This window comes from Serinus canaria, chromosome 2 (assembly GCF_022539315.1).
Source record: "Serinus canaria isolate serCan28SL12 chromosome 2, serCan2020, whole genome shotgun sequence".
Classification (NCBI taxonomy): Eukaryota; Metazoa; Chordata; class Aves; order Passeriformes; family Fringillidae; genus Serinus; species Serinus canaria.
Window position 1 is genome coordinate 109,759,248 of NC_066315.1, and position 15,041 is coordinate 109,774,288.

The following is a 15,041-nucleotide window of genomic DNA, read 5'->3' on the forward strand; positions in this document are numbered from 1 at the left end:
ATCTCTAAGGAGTACCAAGTGTATGTGTTGCAGGGCTTTTCATGACTGTTAGAGTGTTACATCAGAGTATATTCAAAATAAGAGTCAGGCAGGGGATTATAGAAGGCTTGCATATGAGTTAAAAAGAAACAACACAATGTCTACAAGCTATCTAATGTCAAGGAAATGGTAAATGGATAGAAAGGAAAATGTGGCCTGGAGGAAAGTATAATTTTTGACTTAGCTATACTTCTGTGATTCTCTGAGGTTAAGGAGATACAGACTCTCCCCACTTTGTGTATTTGAAAATTCTCTGTAGAATTATAAACTTGCAAATTGTCAGCCCCCCAGTGCATACAGGCCTTCTGTCTTTGAGGATTTGTATGCAAGGATCAAGGATTGAATGCGGGGTTGTTTTTTCCTTGCTTTTAATAAATGGCCGTATTATGAAGAAAGCATGTGGTTTGGCATTTTCAAATTTTAGACTGTGATGCTTTCTCTACAGATGCCCTGGGTGTTGCCAGAGGGAATTTCTCATGTGGTGGCTTCTGTCCCATATCTCAGTGGATGTTGCTGCTGTGGAAATGTGCAGTCCCTTTATATATATGTGTGATATGTGTGTGTGTGTGTTTGTGTGTGTGTTTGTGTGTGTTTTGTTGGTTTTGTTGGCACTCTGCCACCCTGGTGTCGGAGGAGAGCAGGCAGAGTGACAACAGGGCAGATGCCATCCTTTGTTTGACTTTGTGTCACCTTTGTGGCTCAGCATTTGGAGGAAAACTTCCCCACAGCCTCTGTGGGCTGTTGTCCCTTGTGACTGGTGCTGTGCAGGGGAGGAAGATCTTTTCTGGCTTGTGGAGGATGTCCATGGCTCTCTGCTTCCAGGGAGGGAGTGCTGTGCCCCAGCCCCGTGGCAGGGCAGTGCCTGTCTGCAGGGCAGCCAGCAGCTCCAGCCCCTCAGCCTCAGGAGCCTGGGCAGCAGCAGGGAAAAGCAGTGCTCCAAGGGAGCCAGCTCCTCTCCTCTCCACCATGCCAGAGGAGGGCTCAGGGGCTGGAGGAGAAGTGTGTGGGCCACACAGAGAAATGGTGAGCAGAGCTGTTGTTTTTGATAATCGGTTGTGTAAATATACGCACAAATGCAGTTTATTCTGGGGGTGAGTTGTGCAGGATTTGTGTTTCCATGTCTCAGAAGTATTTTGCTCACTGCCTTTATTAACCTGTAACTTCCTACATGCTTATTACTAAAATCTGCCCTATGTGGCCCTGTTGTAGCATTTGGTGCCAGCATTCCTCTCCAGCCCAGTGTGCCTGAGAAGCCAAAGCATGTTTCCACGTTGGCAGCTTTGGTTTTTTCCCAGTTGGCAGCCTTGCAGAGGTTGGGTCTCTAGCACAACTTGGGAACATGATTAAAACATGGCTTGATCCCATTTGCACTCTGTAACCGAGGCATGTTTCAAGGAACTGGCATGTTGTCCTGAGGTCATGCAACACAGACCATAATCGGTGTCAATGACTCTCTGGTATCTTCCACATGATGTTTAGGATTAGAGGGATACAATGAATGTTAATGATTGTATTTAAATAATTTCCAAAACTTTCTGAGGAAGCTTGGGAAGCAGTATCATGAGATTCCCAGCCAATAATTTATTTTTTTAAAATGTCACTCTTTAAGAATTCAGGAGGAATAGAACTTGAACAAGGTTTTTACTTTTTAAAAGTAATTATTTAATTACTCATAGCACTCACTTGCAGTCAGTTGCTTGATTTCCCTCTGGTTTAAAGAGCTTGTTAGATTTTGTGTGGTACTTTCTTTAGACATGATGAGTTAGGCAGCTATTTTAAGTTAAATGGGAACTGTGTTTTCTGAAATTGTTCTGATCTTCCTCATTAAAAATTAATGGATTCCAAAATAAGTTATTGCCAAAAATTTGAGTATTAAAAACTCTGCTGTGTATAATTTATGAGCAGCTTAATGATTTACATATTTAAGAAAAAGAGAGAACAAATTAACACAGGGGAAATCTCCCTCCAATATTATTTAAAATGATCAGTGGATATTCTGGATTACATCACACACATGCCCTACCTGTGTGGAAAGGACTTTTGGAAGCAGATGTTATTTAGGTACACATGATCTCAGGGGCTGCTGGTAAGGCTGGTAGAAGGTACATAGATCTTTTAGGCTGTTTCCTGTGGTGGCAGCACTGCTTTTTTGAGCTCCCATCTGTGTGCAGGCACTCACCCTGCCCTCTTTGAGGCAGCTGTGCTTATGCAACTGTGAGCAGGAAGGCAGGGCTGCAGTCTAGTCTGCATCACTTTTAGGGCTTTTTCAGTGCCCCCCCCCAGGACTGTTGCTGGGAAGGGTGAAGCTGGGTCAGAGTGGCTTTACTGATGCACAGCCCCCTAAAAGCTTGCTTCTCTACAACTAAGTAGGTGGTAAATTGATGTGGTCTTGAACATTCACTGGGAAATGGGCTGAAACTTCTTAAATTGTGGTGAAGGTGGGCTGGTGGGGGGTGGTGGAGGGTGTGTTAACTGCAGAAATAAAATGATGCTGACCTACATACTAGGTCATGTAGGTGCTGCTGGAAATGCAAAGAGGAATTTGAAGACTGTGGTCTCTCCAGTGGAGTGCTCAAGATAAAGCATTCTGTTTCTTAAACATATGGTTGTATGTAACACAACATTGTGCTCACAGACATGGAGTCATAGAATGATTCATGTTGGAAAAAACTGTAAAGATCATGGAGTCCAACTGCCAAGTCCACCACTAAACCATGTCACTAAGAACCACATCTGCGTGACTTTTAAATATCTCCAAGGGATGAGTCCACCACTTCCCAGGGCAGCCTGACCAATGCCTGACCAACCCTCTCTGTGAATAAATTTTTTATAATACCCAGTAAACCTCCCCTGCCACAGCTTGAAGCTGTTTCCTTTTGTTCTGTTGCTTGTTGCTTGGGAGAAGAGACTGACCCCCACCTGGCTGCAGCCTCCTTTCAGGCAGCTGTAGACAGTGAGAAGGTTCCCCCACATCTCATTTTCTCCAGGCTAAATAACCCCAGCTCCGCCAGCTGCTCCTCTAAGAGCTGTGTTCCAGACCCTTCACCAGCTTCATTGCCCAGTTTTTAAAACAACCTTTGAATTGCATAACAGAACACTCATATTGGAAATCCAAATGAAAATGTATGCTCTGATACCTCAGTTGAAAACCTACTGCTGTGTGCTTACCTAAACATTGCTGCTGAGGAAGCAATCTAGAAAGCCTAAGCTAAAAGACCAGCCCTAAGTGCTGCTGTACTGTAAACAATCATTGCTGGCATTTGTGGGTTTTTCTCTCCCTTTCTTACCAAACTATTAAGTCACATGTGCTCCTTGCAAGTCACTGGTTTTTTTTGATTGTTGCTGTTGTCCCAGCAACAGAACTATGGGGTGTGTGCAGCTTTCCATCAGTGCAAGCAACCACTGTGAACTGAAGAACTGATGACTAATTCATACACAAATCATCCTGTATTTTCCAAATGCCTGATCAGGTGGCTGCAGCTTTGGAGTGAATGAATAATTTGAAGGAGTTTGTATCTAACACGACTGGATATGTGTTTTTGTATTATCTAAATATTTCATTAAAGGAAAAAAACTAATTTTGTTACAGAAAAAGGTGCAGTCAGCCTTTTTCTCAAATGTAATTTTTCAAAAACTGAGTATATGAAAATCAAACTGAGGCCTGATTAAAAGGTTTAAACTTGATTTCTATGCAGTTTTAGAACAAAGCAAATGCTAAACATTTATACCAAATTTCTAGTGTAGAACTTAGCTCTGTTTGCTGAGGTTTGTGTATCAGAATTAAAAGAAATCAGCCCTACCCCTGCCCCAGCAAGGAGGTCGTTTCATAGGCCCTTTGTTTTCCATGTTGGCTGGTGTGGTTTTATATGGTTTTCTGAAACCTTGCTCCCACACACTGCAGGGATTCAGGCAGGAGCAGTGAGGGAAAGTCTTTTGACATTAGATTTGAAGGATTGACCTAATTTGTGTAGGGCACACATATATTGGCTTATATTTATACCTGCTTATATTCATAGTGTTTCTACTAAATATTTTATTAGTATAAAAAGTTCTAACTATAGTATATTAGAAGCAGTCAGTTTGAAAAGAAAGTTTTCCTTTTAATTTATAAATACATAAACATCAATGCTAAAGTGTCTAATCTTGGTTTCAGATCTCTGGTCTGAAATCCAGGAAGTTTACTGAGTGTTAAAAACTGGTTGCAAACAGGATTCTCTTGTCTTCATTGTTACCTCCTTTAATTTCCTTTTGATTTAAATAGTGAGGAGCAGAAGTATTTTTGATAATAGAGAAAATACTTCTTTGCATTTGTGTATTCATTAGCCTCCAGATGGTGAAAATCTCTAATGATGCAGAGTGCATATGCTTCAGAGCAAGCTAAGTCAGCATGGACAGTCTGGGGAAAGAAACACAGAAGCAGGGAAGAAGACACACAGGACAAAAGCTAAAATTAGTTCAGCATTGCTTACTGTAAGGGACTAGTGAAAAATTGTCTACAACGCTGAAAATTATGTAAGATACTCAGTTTTTATAAATTTGGTAGTAATTTTCTGCTTTACAACTGCATGTGGCAAAATTCTTGAATATTAATAGCTTTAAATAACCACCTTTTCAATTGTGAGTTTGTTCTCTTGTGTCTGAATTCTGTCCTGGCATCCCTTCCCCTCCTCTGGCAGCTGCTTGCCCAGCCTGGTGGATGCAATGCCCTCCCTCCTCTTGCTGCCTGCTCTGCCCCAAGCTTGGGATGCCCAGGAAGCACCTGCAAAGCCCTGATGCTGCTGGGTTCTTTCTGCTCACTAATGGGGCTAAAAATAGCAACTGCTGGGGGTGATTTCAGCACAGCCACGTTTGCAGGCTCATTTCAGAGTCTGGCCCGTGAATATCTTCTGTAACTAATGGCTGCATCAATATTCTAGATCAAAACACAAAAGGATTTTCAGCCAGTGATTCTAAATTGCTTGTTAGCTAATAAAGGATTAGAGGTTTTTAACATTGATCCCTCTTCTGCAGTGCCACCAGCTGTACTTTTCATCTTTCATTTGAGTAGATGTCAAATTATTTCTTTTTGTATGTGTATAGGTGCATGTGTATGCATATAGAAGTTTTTTAGTCAGAGAGATAGATTCATTGTGAGAGCTATTCTGGCAGCGTGTTTTCAACTTCCCTCTACATATTTGATAAGATTTAGGTTTGGGGGGTTTTTTGGTTTGTTTTTTGGGGTGTGTGGGGGGATTGTTGGGGTTTTTGTTTTGTTGTTTTGGTTTTTTTTCCCAGAAAATGTGGGGAAGTTTTTTAATACTGAATAAAACACAGTAGCATGAAAATTCTTTTGTTTGTGTAAATTATGCAAGAGGTATGTCATAAGCCATAAAGTCATTATCTCTACTGTTGTTTTCTTTACATTCCATTGAAAAGGTTCTTTTCTCATGCACCTGCATTGAAACATCAGTTGTGTAGCATGTTGGATAGGCCTAAAGTGCTGTCCCATATGCAGAGGACCACACAGATATGCTGTGGCTGAAAGGGAAAGGCATTGCAGTCTCACATCACTTAAGTGGGGCTCCCCTTTCTGCTGCCTCCAGGAAGTCTCAGCCATGGGCAGTGTAGGCAGTAGTGTCCCCATTCTGTTGCACTGGTGTTTCCCATTTAAATGTAATCTGACAGCTACAAGCTTTAGGGGGTAAATTTCTAAATTATAAATAAATATCTATATAATATTAAATACATTCATAACCTCGATGTCAAAAGTCCGGTAGTTCCAGCTGCCTGTAATGATATTTTTACTTTCTCCTATTGGTGTGGTAGGCAGATCTCTAGCTTTTGGAGTCAGGAGGAATTTCCTCTCTTTGTGGTTCAGTGTTTAGTTCAATCCCTGTTTGTTTGTTGCCTCTGTACTTGAGGAAGGAGTATTTTAATGAACACTATTTGCCAGTGCAATGAAATCCTCCTGCTGGGGAGGCAGCCCAGCAGCCGCTCCCGTGTTGTGTCAGGAGCAGCTCCGTGCTGCCATGTGGATGCAGTCCAGTGTTTTCTGCCCTCCAGTGCTGTGCAGACCCAGGACCACCTCCTGGCTGGCAAAGGTACAGAAACAACTGCCAGGAGAGAAAACACAAGGAAATACCCTAACTAGAGAGAGACTGTCTAAAGGCATGCAGAAGGAATTTGCATTACCAGCAGAAGGAGAAAAATCTCATGTGAACACTTTGGGTTTCTAGTTTTCTAAAAGGATCTAGATGAAAGGTTGTGCAGTGCATTTTTAGGGCCTCCAGGCAATTACTTAGATATCAGACTAAAGCTTATAATTGGGGTATGGGGAGGATGAAAGGACAGAGTTAGGAACAAATTCAATTTATAACATTAAATGATTGCATAATAATCTGTTTGCATTAAATTAAACAATAATAAGTGTACTCAAGCTATGCATTATCTGTATATCTATGCTTTTAACTGTAATGTATTTTTTCCATTGCCATGTATTTACAAGTTCTCTTGCTAAGGATGAATTTTGAATAAATAATTGTGTTTATAAAGTTTTCTGTAAGAAGATGCAAATTTGTCATCTGATGGTTGTAACTTGCCAGAAGGCACCTTTCCCTTTAGGGAATAATTTACTTTGATTCCTAATCATATCAAGACCATTGCAAACAGCTAAGCACAAGGTGTCCTTGGAACATGAGGTTTTTAAAATACCATTTTCCCCACAAAGCTAGGCAATGTGAACAGATCATTTTTTTAAATGGCAGTGGTTTCCAGCAGTAAAGCTGGATCTTGGTAAGTCCCTTAGCAAAATTTGTGTTGGTATTTCAGAGAACATTTCTGGATTCTCCTCTTAAACTCTTCTGTTTGGGGGGGTGATGATCTCGGTAACCCTTTGTGTGATGGCTGACTGGATACAGAGAATGAGAACCATCTCCTGCATGAAGTTGGTCATTTCAAAACATATACATACCCATGGAGAAAAATGACCTAAAGTTCAAGTTATTGTTGACTCTCCTGTAAAACTGGGCAAGCCAGGTGTCTGCTTTGTTACTTTGGTTTCTCTGTGAACACTCAGAAATATTTGTGATAAAAAATCGTTGTTTATAGTGGGTTGAACTGTAAGGTGAGATCTGGACACTTCTTTGTCAAAACTGATGTGTACTAAAAGCACGAGAGTCTTTTTTGTGGAAGTGAAATCGAACTTGTTAGGGGAAATCAGGCAATGACTTCCCTGCCCTGATGCTCGAGCACAGGGGCTGCACCCTCTACAGTCCTGTGTGGACATCTCTGAATCTTAGCCAAGTATAACGTATTTCGTAGAAAAATCTGAAGAAGAAGAAAGAAAATTGCTTTTCCTCTGATTTACCTAAACATTTTCATCTTGATTTCTAAACACTTGAGTGTGTCAGCACTAAAGGTTTTGCAAATGACAGTGGCATGATGCTGTAGGAGGAAGCTCCCTGCATACAAGAAATGCTGTCTCTGTTAGCCATCCTCAGGATGCTGGTTAGAAATTTTTCCATATACTTCCTTCTTTATTCTGGATTAATTGTGCACACACACCCTACTGTCTGTAAGTTCAGAGAGCTCCCAAAGTTGAACTTAGGAACTTGGCTGAGAGAGAACTAAAGCTGTTAGCCCAGCCTTGAAAGCTATGGGTGGAACTATGCTAAAGTCTGCTTATTTAAATGCTTTTCTCAGGAAATTAAAATCAGTAAGGATGATCATTGCAGAGGGGTGGGACCTGTCTGTGTTTTAACAAGCTGGAGCCTTGCAACTATTTTTTTTGTTTTAATCATGGTTTGGTACAATCTTAAATAATTGCATTGGACTTGCTTGGCATTTGGGTACATGGGCCAGAAGAAAGATGATCCTGGCTTGTTTGAATTCAGGGGACTGTGGGGATTGAGGAAGCTTATTAAGAGATTTTCATTTTCACTGTTATCTTCTCATTGTATGGACAGCCCTGCTGTGAATGGGGACTCCAAGAACATCCATTTCACTTTGCACTGGTCGAGGTGATTCCTCGGATGCTGCCCAGCAGCACATCGTGGATCCAGACTGAGTGGGAAAGAACCACTTGAGCATGTCACTGCTCAATGTACAATAGATAAGCAGGTCTTGGGTGCACAGTGTAAGGCTGAATTACAGCAGGGACTTATTCACTGTTGCTTTCTGCTCATGCTTTCTGCTAATGACATTAAACACCATTTGGTCTTAGCTGGGTGCATCTGGATTAACGTCAATGCATTCTCTTGTTATAGGAGCAGCTTACTGCCAGTTCATGGACATGTTGTTCCCAGGGTGCATTAGCTTGAAGAAAGTAAAGTTTCAAGCAAAGCTGGAGCATGAGTACATTCACAACTTCAAACTTCTGCAGGCGTCATTTAAAAGAATGAATGTGGATAAGGTAGGAATAATTCTGTATTTGTATTTGATCACTACATGTTTCAAAAGTTACATAAATTTTGTAAATTAATAAATAGGGGAAACAAACTTCAAAATATTTGAAAATGTGCTTTTTCAACTTTTGGGTGGAGAACTAGAATTGCAAGTAAATGTTCTTGACCATTCATCATCTGAAAAGGGTATTTGGGCATGAAGGGAGAAGTTTGGCATTTGGCTCCATTTAGGTACAAATTGAAAATTGAGTCCACATGTCTGCTGAAGAGTTGTGCCATCTAACTCATTGTATCTTAATACCAGAGACCCTTTGATAAAACTCCATGTGTTGGAAATTCCTTGTCATCAGTGAATCTTCATTTTTTGATCAGTAAAATTATTGGTGACCTAAATTTCCAACAAAGCATATTTGAAAGTATGCTGTTCTTATAAGTATTCCGGGGTTTTTTTTTGTCCAAAGCAGGGTTTGAGGAATTTAAATTATTCAAAAGCTGGAATAATTTACCCCATGATTGAATAGATGGGTAGCACATGTGATCTTGTAAAGTTAAGAATAGACACCACTGAGAAAATGCTTGTTCAGGCTTAAGGTGTTTGGTTTATGCTTGAATGTGAGAGTTTGACAGACTCATCAATATAAATTACTGTGTTGATAAAAACGAATAATGGAAGTTATGTTATCATGCTTATAGTTTTACACTGATGCACTGTCTGTTTACCCTTTTAAGGTTCTGCCCTGGCTTTTAGTGTTGCCTTATTCTGCAATTTAAACAGCCATAACAGAGGGTGCCTTAAGACTTCTATGAATAACTGGAAAAGCCTCATTGTTTCATTAAATGTTATGGATACTTCTATTTACAGTGTGATTTGGTAGTAAAACATTGGGAAGACTAATGTAGTCAATTTTCCTGTAGAGAGCAAATTTAGCATGCCTTTTTAATGTGGAGTTGAGGTACAAATGGAACAACCTGAAAAGACATGCAAAATGCAATGTCAATTCTTGCAGGAGCATCATAGGTTTATAAAATGATGTACAGTTGGCTTAATCCTGAAGAAGAAAATGAAAACCCTTTTCCAGCTGAAAATTCATAACATTGAAGAGGCATTAAGGTCCACCTAACTTGGCTGTTTAATTTCCTTAATTGAATTAAGGAAAGCAGGGCAGCTCTTCTCTAGTCCCTGTCTGCCCACAGTGTCTGGAAGCCTTGAGTACTCTAATATTGGCTGAAGGGACCTTTTGGAGGTTTCATGTCTCTGAAAAATTTCTAGGATATTGATGTTGAGACACCTTCATAGCCTTTCCTTTCTTCTAGCAGAACTTTATAAGGCATTTAAGACAACTTCTGCATGTCCAAAACCTGTTCTATCTATAGTTAATGTGGAACAGAAGGAAATTACAAGGTTAAAACCTCAGGCTTGGTTCATATGATGACCATGTGCTACCAAAATGTAGGTTGGTTTGAACTTTAGCATGTCTTGGAAAAGCTGCTGGGCTTTGTAGTTCAAACAGTAGGACAGAGAGCAAGAAACATCTGTCTGGAGTTTTTGAAGAATTGTTTGTTTGTAGTACGTCAAACTGTACCATGTCCATTAAACCCAGAAATCCCTCGTTGGCTGAATATAGTGTTAGTCCCAGAACAGTGTCATTCATCATGGGATGTACACATGGGATGTAAGGGAGCACTTCTGTGGAACCATATCTGTAAAGGCTTACATCACCCCCTGGATCACTGCTTCAAAGGCTGGGTCTCATTGGGTTTTGTTTTCTTTTTTTAAGACCACTTGCAAATTGCCCCTTTCTTTTAGGAGCAAAACAATGGCAGAGGTTTATTTGTGATGCAGTTAGTAGATTTTTTAAAATAAGTGTGTATATGTAATTTTTATATTTAAAAAAGGCAGTGATGTAATATTGGATATTAATATCTACCTTTAGGTAATTCCTGTGGAAAAACTGGTTAAAGGGCGCTTCCAAGACAACTTAGATTTCATTCAATGGTTTAAGAAGTTCTTTGATGCTAACTATGATGGGAAGGAGTATGATCCTGTGGAAGCTCGACAAGGCCAAGATGCTCTTCCTCCACCAGATCCTGGTGAACAGATCTTTAACCTGCCCAAAAAGTCTCACCATGCAAACTCTCCAACTGCAGGTATTTTGCCTCTTAATGGATTCCATTTCTGTCTCTGAAGAGAATTATAAACTGTGGTCCACTCTACTTAAATACTAGTTTAAAAGTATTTCCTTGGGTGGTTGTGCCATTCTTTTTACCTTATCATAGGCTTAGCATCTTGTGACAGCAGAAAATTAACATCTTGTGTGCTCTAGTTTGGCCCAGCCCCACTAAGCATAGGGTCTCCTCCACTGAACCCCCTCCCTGTAAATGACATGGACATGTCTGGTGGTGGAGACAAAGGCTTTTAACAATCCTGTTGATGAATGTGGTATGTGCAAGTGTATTCAAGAACATTAAATGGAGTGTGTTCCTCTTTCACACCTCCACCTTTATAGGAAAATTCTTGCACAGGTTGATTTATTTTTTAATTTTTATGGTGAGTAAAATGTTTACAAATCTGAAGGGCTGACCAGAAGAACAAAAATTAAGTTATTTTTGGTTTTATGTGTGAATATTGTTTGGGTATGCTAGTCCTCCTAACTGAAGAACATATAGGTTTTGCTCTTTCACAAAGATACCTCAGTCTTATAATTTTTTATTTTGCGCTTGTGTTGGGTTTTGCTAGGATAGAGATTACTCTTCAGAGAAGATTGGTGCTAAATTTTGAATTTAAAACCAAAACAGTGTTGATAAGTCATGGATGATTTAATTATTGCTAATCAGTACTTACACAGAGTCCAGGCTTTTTCAGTTTCTCACATTGCCTTGCCAACAAGCAGGCTGGGGTGCCCAGGAAATTTGGAGGGGACACAGCCAGGACAGCTGACCCGAATGGACTGCCCTGATAATCCATACCACGTGGCATTGTGCTTAGCCAGAAAAGCTGGAGGAATAAGGAGAAGGGTGGGGAGAAATGTTGAGAGTTACAACATTTGTCTTGCCAAATCACTATTATGGGTGATGGAGTCTGGCTTTCCTGTAGATAGGTTAATTCCTGCCTGCCCATGGGAAGTGGTGAATGAATTGTTTGCATGGCTTTTGTTTTAAATAATAAACTGTCTTTATCCCAACCCATGAATTTTCTCACATTTCCCCTTCTGAGTTTCTCCCCCATCTCACTGCAGGGGACAGTGAGCAATCAGCTGTGGGGGCTCAGCTGCCTGCTGGGGTTAAACCACAGCAATGTTTCGGGAACAGGCCAAGGGAGTACACCTGATCTTTGGTGTTTATGTAATGTGGATATGACTAGTCACTGAGTAGATGCTGGTTTTGTTAACTGAGAATTGAGTGAACAGGAGAGCTGCTAACATTTAAGGAATAGAAATAGTCACTAAAAAAGTATTACTGGACTTGGGTTTGTGCATATGGAAATACACATGCACACGCACCTAATTCCTTTATTGGTTTGTCCTGGGTTTATGTTAACCCATTCCTCAAATAAGGATTGATATTTAGTTGATTTTAAACCTGTGACCTGTCCTCACTTGGGCTTGGATATGCAGCAGCACTCACAAAAGCAGGGCAGGTGTGAAGCATGAAGCACCCTCACTTTTAGGCTGCCTTGTGCTCTGGAATCCTACCCAGATTTCAGTGTTCTGCTCTGATCACTTCTGACGTCAGAGTGGGGCATACTTGGCCAGCTGCCTTCAGCTCATTAGTGCTTCCAGGAAATAGGGCACCTAATAGCAGGCCAGTACTACTCTGGGCTTCTAAAGCTTGTTTACATCTTTATTTTGCACCATCTTATGCCTGAACTTCTGAATGTCGGGGTCTGGCACGTTCCAATTTCCCATGTGATGTCTCGCACTCCCTTTGGAAACAGAGAACCCAAGTGTTAATGTCAAGATGTTGTCCAATTCAGAAACTGGAAAAGACACTTTTATTAAACACAGACTCTACTGTGCTTGTTAATTCTTCCTACAGATGGTCTGTTCTTCCCAAAGTCACAAATATGTCATCCAAATTAAAGCTGTGCAGGTGACAATCCTACAGAAACTGAATAGCTACTGGAGTGGAACCAGCCAGCTGATGTGGAGGATAATGCAATAACGTCATGTTGTGTTGTTGGTGGTATGAAGAGAATGTCCTGTGCCTTCCCAGCCGTTGTATGGAATTGTACAACTGAGATGGTGTGATGAGTCTTGATAAGATCCTGTGGCTGTGAGAGTTGGCTTTTTCATGGAAAATGTCCTTCATTAGTAACTTAAATGTTGTCCAGAAGTATGACAGGCAGAACACTAGTTTAATTTCTGAGCTGAGGATGGTGGGGTATGGATATTACATGATGCTGGGTGAAATGAGAGTTCCAGCTTTTCTTGCTGCTTGCATTTAGAAGAGAACTAATTTGATTAAGTGTCACTCATTTCATGGGCTTACTGAATTCTGGGTGAGCACGTTTTCGTGGCACTGATGTACAGTGCCTCTGTGCCTCACCTCACCCCATCACAGAACCTGCATGTTGGAAGGAGTGGGAGCCTTTACTGATGCTCTGGGAGGAGTTCTGTATGCATCAAGCTTATGTGTGATTCATCTCTTGCTGTTTGGGAGTAAATTGGGATGATGGAGGAGCAAGTTCTGGGCAGCTGGGAAATTACCACGAAAGATGAGCTTCTGTACCTCTGTCTTCCACACTTAGCTGGAAGAGAAGGAGTATTCATTACAGCTGCTATAGGAACCATGATATAAACCCCAGGATACTGTTGGCCTTCTGAGCTGCAAGTGCACATTGCTGACTCGTGCTAAGCTTCTCAACAACCAACACTCCCAAGTTCTTCTCAGGGCTGCTCTCAATCCATTCTCCATCCAGCCTGTATTTTGTGCTTGGGATGGCCCTGACCCAGGTGCAGAACCTTGCACTTGGCCATGTTGAACTTCATGTTTGCGCAGACCCACCTCTCAGGCCTGTCACAGTCCCTCTGGATGGCATCCCTTCCCTCTGGCACCACACCACACAGCTTGGTGCCATTATTAATTTGTGTGATTTGCTCTACCTTAACAATGAAGCTTTGAAGTTTTAGTACTGCCTTGTCATTTCATTACAAAACAAAAGGAAGCACTCGTGAGAAAAAATAAAGAACCCAGAAGATCTTTCAGCATAATCCAAAAGTTTTTAAACAGAGTGCAGTGGACATACCTAAATGTACACACCTATTGTTTGGTGTCAGGAGCAAGCAGATATATGGGTACTCATTCATATTTGGGGGTTTGGCAGGCTTTAAAATATGCCTACTCTAAATTGATTAGATCTATGTCTTTCTAAAAGAATTATTTACTTTAGCTACTGGCAGTTTCATATGCATTTCAGGTGATTCCTTTTGCTCTGTGGAGTAACTCTTCCAGTGCCCTTTGACAGAGTTTTGGGCTTGAGTGATTTAGGAGATCATTGTTGACTATTCATAACTGCTTTATAACACTGTTCTGACAATGTGTTTTCAGAGGTAGAGTGAGATATATGTCCTTGAGTTAACAAGTGGTCAGATCCTTAAAGGCTGCTCTGAAAACTTATCCAGAAAGGTACTGGCATGAGTTGAAATTATTTTTGATATTTTAATCAGACTCTAAAGCTTGATGGGATGCCTGGTATCAGGTAGCTGCTTCCTGTACCTGTAAATGGGTATTAACCTGTATCTCTATAAATGCAGAGTATGGTCTTTATTTAATTTGAAAAATAAACACTTTTAAAAGAACCCAAAAGTCAAGAAGTGTAAAAATGCACTGGTTTTTGTGCTAATTGGTGGGCAGACCAGCAGCCATAGCCCTTCCTGTTCCAAAAGTGATCCTGCTGGGGAGTCAGCGCATGTCAAGGATAATGCAGCTCGGAAATGGAAGCAGAAATAGGTCCCTACAACTAATCTGCTGTTCCACCCTTGTGCTGCCTTATCCCTTCCTTCAGGGACAGAGACAATTTGTGGCCAAGCTGGCGGTGGTGCCATGGGTGGATGACTTTGGTAACGTGCTGCAATGTGCTGCTAGAAACAGTAGGAGCAGCAAGGTTTCACCAGGTGAATGCAGCTCCCAGGTGGGGAAATGAGGGTCTTTTCCTCCTTCAAGGAGCAGCACAGAGCACGGCTGTAGGTGCTTGGCAGCAGCACCACAGCTGCTTTTAGAGCTGATGCCATCTGCCAGCCCTGAGCCGACTTTCGATCTTCTACAGCTTCCACTCTGCTCTAATGCAGTGGTAAACAGCCTACAGATGTAGAGTCAAAAGTGTGGTGCAGGATTAAAATATTAGGGCACTGTTGTTTGTGCCAGTTCTAATGCTCCCTGCGGGAAATAGCGGAAAAGGCTTCATCTGATCAAAATTGAAAATAGTGATCAGGTTGTCAGGATTTTAGCTTAGTGTCTTATGTAAGTATTCCTGTATGTCAGAGCAAATCTCCATGGAGCACTCTCTAGTGTATGGGTGGGGGGTGTCAAAAATACACAGGTATAAGACAGCTTAATAAAATTAATTATTTACATGCAAGCTAAAAATGTGAGAGGTTCTTAGATCTGAAGGCTGTTAGATTT

General features: G+C 41.1%; 1 protein-coding gene across 8 annotated transcripts in view; it reads left to right on the forward strand.

Annotated features, from left to right (window-relative positions):
* The window catches only part of MAPRE2 (microtubule associated protein RP/EB family member 2), an 87,529-nt gene that overhangs the window by 54,194 nt on the left and 18,294 nt on the right, over window positions 1-15,041 (forward strand). For all 8 annotated transcript variants that reach the window (XM_050971131.1, XM_050971134.1, XM_050971136.1 and 5 more), the window contains 2 exons: window positions 8,283-8,428; window positions 10,355-10,568. In XM_050971131.1, coding sequence (XP_050827088.1) covers window positions 8,283-8,428; window positions 10,355-10,568 — 360 coding nt within the window. The remainder of the gene's footprint in view (window positions 1-8,282; window positions 8,429-10,354; window positions 10,569-15,041) is intronic.